The following is a 12,071-nucleotide window of genomic DNA, read 5'->3' as shown; positions in this document are numbered from 1 at the left end:
ACACCTGCACGTGGATTCTTCTTGTTTAACGTCGTGCTGTCCGCTCAAGGAAAATCTCATCAGACATGAATTCTTCGACAGGCAATAAATATCCTAATCTTTGCGGGTTTGCATCATTTAGGAACTTAACTTCTTAATTATTTTTTGTTAATCTATTTGTGTGCTGTTAGTAGTCTTTTATTATTATCATTGACACACATGATTTTGCCGGCATGTTAATTTAAATTGATTTGATTTATTTTAAATTTTTTAAAAAACTAACAAGTTTTGATTCTAAGAGTTAACTGGATTGATTTTATAATTTTTTTTTTGCATTTAATTCATATTAAAAAGTAAAATAGCTAGATACTAGATTCATCTGTGAAGCCGAGTTTAGTAATAATATGTGCACAAACGAAGAGAAGAAAAGATATAAAAAAAAACCAACATGAAATGAGATTAGATTTGGTTAATCTAATAGGCATAAAATACTTTAATCTAGTGCGAGATTTATATTATTATAAGTAATTCATGGGTGAGAGAACTAGATGGTTAATTAAAAAAACATGCGAGGATATGTTTCTATCCACGTGACACCATGTTGCTTAGATGACGAATAATGTTGTGCACGTGCAAATATTTTGTCCTTTTGCGTGCTGTTTCTAACCGCGTTCTTGTCCGAGACCAATTACAATCAGGTCAATGATATGAATTGTTTGATATAACAGTGATTGTTTTTTAAAATAAATTTTTTATTACAATAGATTATTATTATTATTATTATATAAAAACTATTAAAATTAAAATTAAAATTAATTTAATATTTTTTTCAAAAAAAATATTTTTAAAAATAAGAAAAAATTATATCAAGCTCCTCTCTATTTTATCTTTCACTGTGGAATTTCTAAACTGGCCAAATATCCCTGAACTTATAGTGTAACAAAATTAGTCACTGTGTTCTTAATTTTAGTTTTTACTTTTCTATATGAAATCAAGTTTTTCTCCTATTTTCTTAAAATCTTGAAAACAAATTTTGATATCATAATTTTAATTCTCCACCTAGAAGTTTTTTTTTTTATATATATATATATATATAAGAAAATGATATTTTCAGGCTATTCATCTTTTTATACATATAAAAACAAGTTAGGGTGTTTAGGATACTATTTTTTTTATTATTTAAAACTAAAGAGAATTGAATGGAGAACTAAAAATATAATATGAACTATCTTTATTTTGTTTTAAAAATCATAAAATTAATTAAATAAAAAAGATAAAAAATTATAAATCAGGTCGAAGATTAATGAAGTTAAAGACATTGAAATTTTTTATTAGCTACATGTACAGAATATGGAAGGAATTATAAAATAAACAAGAGGAAGACTTGATATAAAATATACAAAAAAAATATAAAATGGTCTAGGAAAAAAAATGGTGACCTATTTGAAAATAAAATTAATTTTAAATTATTATAACTACTTTTTAATTCAATGGTTGAAATTATTTGAGGAAAAAAATAATAAATTGGCATTTGTTAATCGAAAGAAAGACGAGAAGAGCGTTGTAGTTTTGGAAAGGTCTGGCCCAAAGGTTGAGGACCAAGCCCACATATTAAATGGACCCGAACCAAATATAATACTGGACAGGTTCTAGCCCATTCCTAGACTATTACATGGGTCCAATATTTGCACCAGGGCAAGGTCAGGCGCGGCATCGGCACACGAAGAAATTCCGAGTTAAAATTTTAATTTACTCAGCTAAAATCAAACGGCTCTCGGTAACAAAATCATACTTGCAGTCCTGGGCACCAATTGATCATTCCAGAGGTGGAGGAGAGTGAAAGAGATGGCAGGAGGGCATGGAGAGGGCATCAATTACAAAGGCTTGACTATGCATAAGCCAAAGCGATGGCATGTAGTCACTGGAAAGGGCTTGTGTGCTGTCATGTGGTTAGTTCTTATCCTCCATTGCTTTTCCCCTTTTCCAGCTTCAAACCCTAGATTTGATCTTAAACTTGTTTTAATCTGATTTTGGAATTTATTAATTTTCCGATTCGGTTTACTGTTAGCTCTGGATTGTTGAATTAAAAAAAATAAAAATCATGGAATTTTTTTGCTCTTGATCTGAAGTAACGAAGCTGACTGTTGGGGTTTTGTTGTAATTTGTGTTTTCAGGTTTTGGGTACTTTACAGGGCGAAGCAAGATGGCCCTGTAGTATTGGTAAGAGTTGATTTTTTTTAAAGAAAAATTTATTTCCTTTATGAATGATTTGCACTGGGCATTTAATTCAACTGGAAGGGATTATGCTGTGTTTTTCAGGGCTGGAGACATCCGTGGGAGGGCCATGGTGACCATGGCCATGAGAGTGGACACTAGGTAATTTCTCGCGCATTACTTTTATCTTCTTTGCTGAGGATGTGAATGTAGCGTAACTAAATTGCATCGCGAGTCAGTTTAAGGAGAAAACGCCAATTGTTATAGTATCTTGTTATTAATTGGATTCACAGTTTATTTATTTATTTTATGAAGGAATTGATAGATATTCCTGTTATTCTTAAAATTATCATTTTATTTTCGTCATGAATTGGTTTGCCGATAGCAGGTGTGTCCAAAACCAATTATATCTGTAATGAAATTTAAAACTATTTTTGTTCTGGAAGGGTGTTTATTGCATGATATAAAAACTGGAGATCAATTTGGTGTCCATTTTTCAGTCACGAGGAGATCTAAAGGATCTGTGTTGTTTAGCTATGCCATCTTAGGAATAGTACTGTTGATTGAAGGCTAATATTTGGATTTTCTTGGGAAAATATGTGGGGATGCTTGTTGTAGAGCCATGTTAGCATTGTTAGATTGACCGAAAAGGATTTGTATGATTATATAAATTAGATATGGAGCTTTTAGATATGGATTTATTGCCATTGTAATTATTTTGCTCACAAATTGGTATTTATAGGAAAATCGTGCACTTCTTGTTGATATAAATCAGGTTGTCTAAAATGATATCCTCATTCGAGGCATACTTTTTGATCCCCTGCTAATCCTTTGAGCCAAAGTGTTTTTTTCAAAATCCTGCCAGCCATTATGTAACAAGAACTTGGTAATCTTTTTTATTACTTTAACTTAGTGGGCGGTAAATGGCTTTGATTTTTATGATGAGGATTAAGATTTTTTTTCAATGACATTGATTAGAGGAGAAAAGCAATATCATGGACCTCTTTTATTCTATGCAAGCAAAAGTTGTTTACTGAACCTGATGTCCCTAAGGATTTGTTTCACTTCTTGGAAATTTCATATCGGGTAGTTGAATGTGGTTGATGTACTTCTCACTTTCATCTTGCCCATTTCAAGAAGTGGATGGCATCATGGTTGATTTTGTGTGAAATATTTTGAAGGCATTCACTGGCGGGGCCATTCTTTTCTCTTGACTTGTAGACTGTAGCCCATTTATGGAAGTGGCATGCTGCAACATCTCAAGCACTGGATCGAAAAACAAAAAATAGTTGTCATCTTATCTTTTAAGAAGACAAAAACAACCACGAGTTAGAAAAAGATATTATAATCTGTCTCACATTATCATGCATATACTTGTTCTTTAGTTTTCTGTTCTTTTAACCATTACCCGCTTACCTCAGTTCTTCATTAGAAAGTGAACGTTGAGTTTAATTTGGTGGTCACTACTTATGCATATCATAGCTATTTCTAGTTATCTGACATTCTTCACAAGCATTTTGTTTTCGTCCTCAGATTTTGTATCAGCAATTTATTTTACCAATATTCGAATTTATAAGGAAATGGGGCAACCATACTGTTATTTTGCTGATTTCAGGCATATCCCATTGAAGAATGAAGATCAATAGCCAACCGTAAATGTATTTGTCGATGGGTTGTTGGCCATGCTGTCTTGATGAGCCTTGTTTCGTTCATCTTTTCAATAAAGTGGTGGCGGAAAAAGATTGCCGCGTACATTGAAACCCTTTTTAACATGTTTCTTTGTGATCATGGATTTTAGTTTGTATGTATTCTTCTCTAGACATGGGCACTTCTTTGTGTATCATGCTGTATCAGTTCATCCCAGTATGTCTTCGGTACCTGGCAAGGTATCATCTGCTTTTCCCACTGTTCTCTATGTAGCATATCAAGGTAAAACCCCAGCCTTGTGCTCAAACCCTTCACGGTATCAAAAATTCGAACTATTTTCCAATGTTTCCAGCGAGGTAATGATACATCACGCCTGCTATTTCTCAATTGCGCGATGGAAGAAACGATTAGAACTGATGGAATGCTTGACACGTAACTGCCATCGGCTCGTCGTGTCACATTGTTCATGGGCCTAAATTTAAATAAAGCTGCCTGGTGTCCAAGACTGATGCTTGAGACTCATTAGTTGGGCCTCTGGCTCCTGCATATCTTTCCTACCGAATTTTAAAAGGTCTCCACAGGATCCAGGTTCAACTAGCGAAGCCTAGTCATCAGATGCCGAAATTATGAAGATTTTACGTGTGAAATGCATCACAGATTGCATTTTGCAAGATTTGGTTGCTAAATAACCTGTAGATGTCAATAACTTGTATAAACAGTTGGAGTCTGACAAGAGATTGACCTAAATTCTTTTTGTTAAATAAAAATAAAATGAGTATTGTTTTGATCTTTTTTTTTTCAAATAAAAAAGGAGAATGGATTAATGATTGGGTATTTTTTTTTTTAAAAAATAAAAATAAAAGGAGTATTGTTCTGATCATTTTATTTTCAAATAAAAAAAGGAGAATGGATTAATGATTGGGTTTTAACTGAGTCAGTACTAAATTGATTGGGTTGGGTTAAATTTTCGATCAGTTTAGTCAATTTTTTTCTAATTTTTTTAAACTTTAATTGGTCTAGATTGTAGGTTGATCTAGGCAAGTTGAATTTGTTTAATTGGTGTAAAAAATCTGGAATAAAACAACATAATTATTCTGCAAATCGAAAAAGGAACAATAACCTAAACAACTATTGAATCTTGTTGTTAATTACACAAACATTTGGAAGGGCGTCAAATGGGTGATAGGCTGGCGACCTGGCATGTCTATCAACATTATTACAACTGCACATCTTTTTTCCTTTTCTAAAGAAAATAAACCAGACAACATAAGGGATGCATTACCATGATATTTCTATAACGCAGACATGGGAATATCCATTTATTGTCCTATTCTCAGATCTCCAATCTTCTTTCAAGTTGCATGGTAGAATATTAAGCTTCGTTATTTGATTGTCGGGTGTCCAACAAGCCTTTGTCTACTCCTTTGCGGGTAATGATTTTGCGCATGTTGGATGCTTGAGCGACTGCGCTGAAAGAGCACAAGCAGCATAAATGGCAAAAAGTAGACTGGTCGAGGCATCCATGCATGCATGCCTTCTGACTTTTGACTCATGGTTTTGAAAGGCTTTTCTATTCTCGACTAACTTATGCTTACGTGAACTCGGTAGCCTATATTCTAGGTCATGGATTGAGTTCATGAATTTAGATCATGTAGGCAAGGTCCCAGCTTAGCTGGTACCGTGGAATTCAGGAAATGGTATTAGATTTTTTTTCTTTCTGAAAGTAAAAAGGAATGTAATAAATTCTGTTCAAATAGAATAAGAGTTAGGTCTAGCTTTTAGATGGAAGAATAATAGTTGTGGTATGATATCAAAATAGTAATGTAAAGTAAAAAATTTAAGAATAAAAAGAAGATTGAGAGGATGATATCTATTTAACTCTTAAGTTTTCTTAATTATTCTCTTTATTTTTGTGTTGCTTGATAATGCTAAATTAAAGTTCTTTTTATAGATATAAAATCATAAATAATTAGGAAATTAAATTAATATAAAAAAATTTTAATTTAAAAAGAAATTGTTTTTTACCTCCTAAATTAGTCAATTGTCTCTCAACTCATCGAACACTTGAACTTATTCTACTTGATTGCTTTGTATCAATTGATCAATCAAGTCAACAAATTTTTATATCCAAAGTCCTTATGTCTAGTAGCAAAGCTTCATCTAAGTGAATTGAATTTGACAATCATACTAGATCCAAGTACCTTAAGTCTAGTAGCGCAGTGATTTGGATTTTTTTTTAATTGCTAGATCTAAATAAATATGGGTTCAACATGTTTTTTTAAATTTGAAAATGATAAAACAATATCAAAATACCAAAATATCCTCCATGATTATAGAAAGTTATACAAAAAACAGTGTGAAACCAAAAAAATACATTCATATACAAATGTTTTTTTTTTTTTTATCTTTTCCAAGGTTAATGATGTATTTTAATTATTTAATAATTTATGAAAGGTTGAAAAACCCCTAGGTAACATGTTTTAATTCTGTTAGCCTTGGGGAGAGAAAAATATTTTTACTATGCAAATAATCATTGAAAAACTACTATACCCCTGCTAAAATATTCAATACCAATAAGCCCATGAAAAGTATTGAAATACCCCCACAACCAAGGCTTTAATTTTTTTCAATCAAAGAGCAAAATGATAATTTAACTTTATGTGAAAAGAAAGCATTAACTCCATCCCAAGCTTTCTGAGCTTGAAAAATTCATTATGCAAGTCTACAGTGAATTGTGTTTTGGTCCACGGTACACCTACACAAGTTTGCTAACCCCATAAAGCTTAAGTCTAGCAACCATGCCAGACCCGTGCCTAAGTCTAGCACCAAACATGGTTATCAAACCCAAGACTCCTAGGTCTGGTAACCTATGCTAGACACAATAAAACAACAAACAAATAGAAAAAAGTTGTGCATTTTAGTTATTAAGAGAGAGAAATCAAAGGAAAAACATAAACAATCAATTACTTGTAGCAATCTAATTATAATATGTCTATATACGCTATATCATGTGGAAGAGGGCATATTTGTATATCTAGTTATACGGTGGATGGACAAATTTGACCACCGGGAATTGTCTTACGCACTTCCTTATTGGCACAAGTGTTGCCTATTTGCTGAGGCGTATATAACAGACATCAACAACTATTCAATAAAAAAATAAAAAATATAATATGAAAAATACTAAAATATCCTCCATGATCCTCTTAATTACATAATATACCCATGTAAATTTCACTCTCGCAATCTATAATAATTTATGTTTAGAGCCGCAGTAAAATTTCCACACCATTTAGGATTTTTCTTAAAAAAAAATAATTAACGGTGTCTAATGCCAAGATTAATATATTTACGTACGATAAATACTTGTGTTTAAAAGGAGGGATTGCAATGGTTGATTAACAATTTTCCTTTTCATAATGTTTACGTGAGGAAGGAGGATGAGTTGCAGAAGTAGAAAATCTTCACACCAAGGATATATATATATATATATGTGTGTGTGTGTGTGTGTGTTATGAATTGAGATTGTATTGGCAAAGCTCCAGCTTAAGTAGTTGGGAACGAAATGCCCTATCGTTTGCCCCTGAGGATTAAGAAAGGAATAAATGAATAAATTGTGTGAAGATTCACACATTTTTATTTGAGAAGAATAAATAAATAAATAAATAAAAATTTACATATCTAATTTCCTCCAAGAAGTAATTAGTGGCCACCCAATACACTCATGGCAAAGCAACCTGCAATCCCTTGAATACTGGTCTGCAGATTAATAACATTAAGGATAGGCTGAATAGTTCGCAAGAGGTTAAGGATAGGCTTTGCCTTCTTAATTGGTAAGTATGTTAAGGAGCAGAACCCTTGTCTGGATCAAACGCCTGAACATGCAGTCTAATTCAACTTCAAGATCTTCAACGGCAATCTCCACTGCCTCCAGTCTTTTATCTGCAGTTTGAAGTGCTGTTTCGTCAAAAAAATCGTACAAACTCTGTCCACTTGTTCGCAAAAACGTTGATCTTATAAAAGACCCTTTACTTGATCCTTGGTCCAGCCATGGAATTGAGATGAGAGACAACAAAGATTCAACAATGGTGATGGTAGTGACTCTCACTTCTCTCAGTACTTCAACAACCACGATAATGCTGTGGTCTACATTTGAGATATCTGAAGTCACAGACTTGTTGCCTTTCATTCCCTTCAGTGATTTCAGGCATTTCATTGTCTCTTTCTTTAGCTTCTTTCTGTAGAAATTATAGGCTGCAATTTTGGTACTAATATCTGGCTTGCTAACTCTTTTTCTACGTAATGTGAATTGTAAGTCTAGAAGATGTTCTTTGACAAGCAAAAGAACATCCTTAGAAATACCACACACGTCCAGCATTCTTAGAGATGACTCCGAGACTTCGTGAAGCCATTTTTCTTGTTTCTGGTTGAGAAGAACTTGTTGGATCTCTGGTGAATGGAGAAGATCATTGGCAGAGTTATGCAAGTCTCTGAGAGCATTGAAATTAGGCAGTGCCATTTTCAACAAAGAAACAAGAACGGTGTGGTACGTACTTATCAAGAGGATTAACAAAGAAAGGGAGGGTTCAATTTTAGTTGGCAATAGTGACCTGACCACATCGACTCCTGGTTTTTATAGAAAACCTTGGAAGACAGCCTATCCTGTTCAAGATCTCAGATTTCGAGGAACAGAACAACGAAGTATCCTTTGTTGTAGTACGGACTTAGGATTACTGGCAACAGCTATGGGGACCAAATATGTCCCAAAGGAAGCTTCCATTCAGATAGAGGGAGGCATTGGACTGACTTAAATCAAATATTATATTGGTGTTTTAGACTGATATTGTAAGGTTTGCATGCACGGGAGGGAGGTGCCAGCCTGTGTTCAGTTTTGGAAATTGCAAACCAGACGAACTGTTGAGCTTGATTAAGACAAAACTAGCCATTTCTCTATAAGACAGGATTACTTACAACTGTATAAGCCTTTGTTTTCTATGGACATGATCCCAGATTAGATTCATGGTTTGAGTTCCTGTGTGAGGAACTTCCAAGAAACTCTTCTGAAGGTTCCTCATGCCAGCTGCTTGCAAGAAGATAAGATGCAGTGCCACATTTTTTCTCCAGGCAACATAGTAGTCAAATTTCTAATTAGGAAAATTTTAGTTGATTAATTAATAACAAGGTTAATCACTTGTCTTCTTAGTTTTATTTGTCACGGTACTAGCTTCAAATATCACTGGTTAGTGTTGCACGATTGGAAAAAATACATATATGAATTTGGTTTGAGTAAAAAGAATAAAAAAATAAAATAAATCAGTTTACATGAAAGTTTTGAAATAAATTTATACCCTTTAAAAATAAAAATGATATAAAACATTTTTTTTTAATTTTTTCTATCTAATTTAAGTGTACTTGTAAAACTAATATTGTGTTAAGAATATTAAATTAATTTATCTAATAATTAATTCTTTTCCCATTAAGTATAGTTATGGAATTAAAGATTTTTTATTTATTAGTATTACTTACGGTGCTATGCATGCTTTAAACGCTCACTTTTCGCAGTTTCACACGAAGAGTTTCTCAAAGCATTGATACACACACACACACGCACGCACGCGTACACTTAACTCTCTCTATATAAAATTTTAATTTATTGGCTTTGATGTGGATTTCACCTCTTCAGATTCTCCATAGTCCATACTAGAGAATAAAGTCACTTCTGAGATCAGCTAGTGAACTAGTTACTTTAGTTTGATTTTTTTTTTAATTCATGAATAGTTAGTCAACTTAGAAAAGCTTATTATTATTTTTTGATATTTTTGGTCAAAATTGTGACTTTGAATATCAAAGATAAATAATCTTTATTTTTTTTAATAGAAGACGGTGAAGACAAGACAGGCATTGTAATTGGAAGGCGGAACCCTAAAAGTCTTAAACATCACACTCAAGTGGTGGTGGATGATGGAAATTGAGGTTAATTAAAATACTCTTTCCACCAACATTTAAGAGCTGAGATTTTTACTCGCATGCCTCATGTTCAAGATGTTCAAATCTGGAAAACCTTAGGTTTCATAGGAATGAAACTTAGATTTATAATCCCATTCAAGAATCAAATTATATGTTAATCAGGTTAATTCAACTTAATTAGAGTAAATCTAAATAATTTTATCTTAATTTTTTAAAATTAAAATAATATTATTTAATTTTTTAATAAAAAAACAAAGCCAATCAAAATTTTAATCTAGTTATGGATTGAAATGTTAAATCAACCAAGTTATATCATATTAACTTACATAAGATTTTTTTAAAACAAAGCTAATGCTAGATTTTAGATTAATTCACCACACCAAGCTAGGTTTAATAATCTTATTAGATTTCTTGGCAGAAAAAGATGAAAAAACTTTCCGGCCAACACTTACTACTTCATATTAATTGACTTACTAAAATCAAAATCATGAAGATGTATAATTGAGTTCTTATATTTTACTTTTTGCTGGAAAGCCATTTTACTAACACCAATTTGAAACAACAAACTAGAGGGAAGAAGCACAAATAACAGGCTGCAAGCAACATATACGTAACAAAACATAAGAAAAGAATCCCAACAACAGCAGTCGTAACGGAACAATGAAGTATAAATAGATCAATCGGAGAAACGACACGCACTAGAAGTTGCTTAAATTGAAGTTACACATATGACTCCAAATGAACAAGACGTAGCCTTGGAGTTGACATCCAAGAAAATGACCAGACAATGGCAGAGAGCAAGCTAAGACCCCAGATATATATTTATGTATTTTTTTGCATGCAAATGTGGAGAAGATGTGTACTAAAAACTAATAAACGAAAAGGAAATAAAAAATACTGAAAAATGGCATTTTTGGTCCCACCTATCTACATAGCTCTTAAGGTTCATATAATAATTCTTGCTGTCACATATATTCTTAGTTCTCTCAGGGCATGCGTGCAACAAATGGTAGTAAAAAGCAGTGCTCCAAGACTCGGTATAGTGTGGTGGGCTAATTCGGTGGTCTGCCGACTTAATTAGAACCTAACTCATGCTTGATGAACAAAAATATATGATTCTTAATCAAAATAATATTATTTTAGATTTTTTTAAAAAAACACAAGTCTATATTCGGGGTGTCCATTCTGGTGTAACCGCAGCCTTGAACCGCTTGTAACCATGGTAGAAAGATGGAGAAGAGGAACAGCAATATTGATATATCATCAAGTTTCAGAATCCTACTTCTGTCATGAAAAACATCCGTTAAAGTTTTTACAGCTGCCCTTTGAAATTTTGTGAATTATGGGACGGTGGGTGGGAATCTTTGCCTACTCGTAAGAAACATAAGTGAGGTCATTGTAAAGTTTTAATTAGGTGGAAAATCCTCTGTCAAAAAGGGTTATCGAAGTCTCAAGTCCACGCTCTCTCTATAATTAAGAAGTTAAAACGAATTTTGAGGCACCAACCTTTAGACCTTTTGCCTATAGACAGTCCACCCAACCTTACTTCTTGCATCCAATTGGCTTTTATTTGCCATATTTTGAACCATCGATCACCATACGAGCCACCACCATACAAAAAGATAATAATAGAGACACCTACCACACGTTCGATCCTTGCCTTTTCTCTTCTTGTAATTCCCTTTTGTTAGCTTGGTTGCGATGGCTCAAAAAAGTTCAAACAAAGGTCATTTTCTTTTGAACTAAACCTAGAGAAGTTGTACACGGAAAAACCATGTACACTTGCCTAAGATCAACGAACCTATCAATAATTTTATCTCCTACTGCTAAGGAGAATAATCTAGATATATACATTGAAAATGATTAATGCCCGCCTGAGACTAACATACTTTCGCCTACCTCCACGAGCCATCGGGTTTAATGGTGGAATATGAGATCATCACTAACTATCATCTGATCATGAAGAGAGATCATGCTCTCTCAAATTCACTTATATAAGTTAAATTTATGATCAACGACGTGTTTGGATCTAAGAATCATCTCTCGATGTTAAAACTAGACATATGATAATCACTCCAATATCACGAAATTTATACAATCCTTTCTTGTCTTGATCAGGGATTAATTATTTCCACTTTTTAGTATTATCTAACTCAGTAAAACTCCGTTGTGGGAATTTTCGATATTATCCATCTGCAGTACTGTCAAAGGTGAAGCCTCCCATACTTGTCAGGTTTCATGGAAGAATAATATTCTTAATATTA

General features: G+C 33.0%; 1 protein-coding gene and 1 long non-coding RNA gene across 2 annotated transcripts; one reads left to right on the top strand and one right to left on the bottom strand.

Annotated features, from left to right (window-relative positions):
• Positions 1-1,701: 1,701 nt before the first annotated feature.
• Positions 1,702-4,100, top strand: LOC105137267 (uncharacterized). The gene is made up of 4 exons (XR_844520.1): positions 1,702-1,928; positions 2,154-2,199; positions 2,299-2,355; positions 3,809-4,100. It is a non-coding gene; the product is annotated as an uncharacterized LOC105137267 (long non-coding RNA).
• A 3,566-nt stretch (positions 4,101-7,666) lies between these two features.
• LOC105137292 (uncharacterized) lies at positions 7,667-8,359 on the bottom strand. The gene has a single exon (XM_011042990.1). It carries the CDS (start codon positions 8,357-8,359, stop codon positions 7,667-7,669), a length of 693 nt encoding a protein of 230 aa, XP_011041292.1.
• Positions 8,360-12,071: the final 3,712 nt, after the last annotated feature.

Source organism: Populus euphratica, unplaced genomic scaffold (assembly GCF_000495115.2).
Source record: "Populus euphratica unplaced genomic scaffold, PopEup_1.0 scaffold65.1, whole genome shotgun sequence".
In the NCBI taxonomy this organism is placed as follows: domain Eukaryota; kingdom Viridiplantae; phylum Streptophyta; class Magnoliopsida; order Malpighiales; family Salicaceae; genus Populus; species Populus euphratica.
This window is presented reverse-complemented; position numbering and strand designations above follow the sequence as displayed.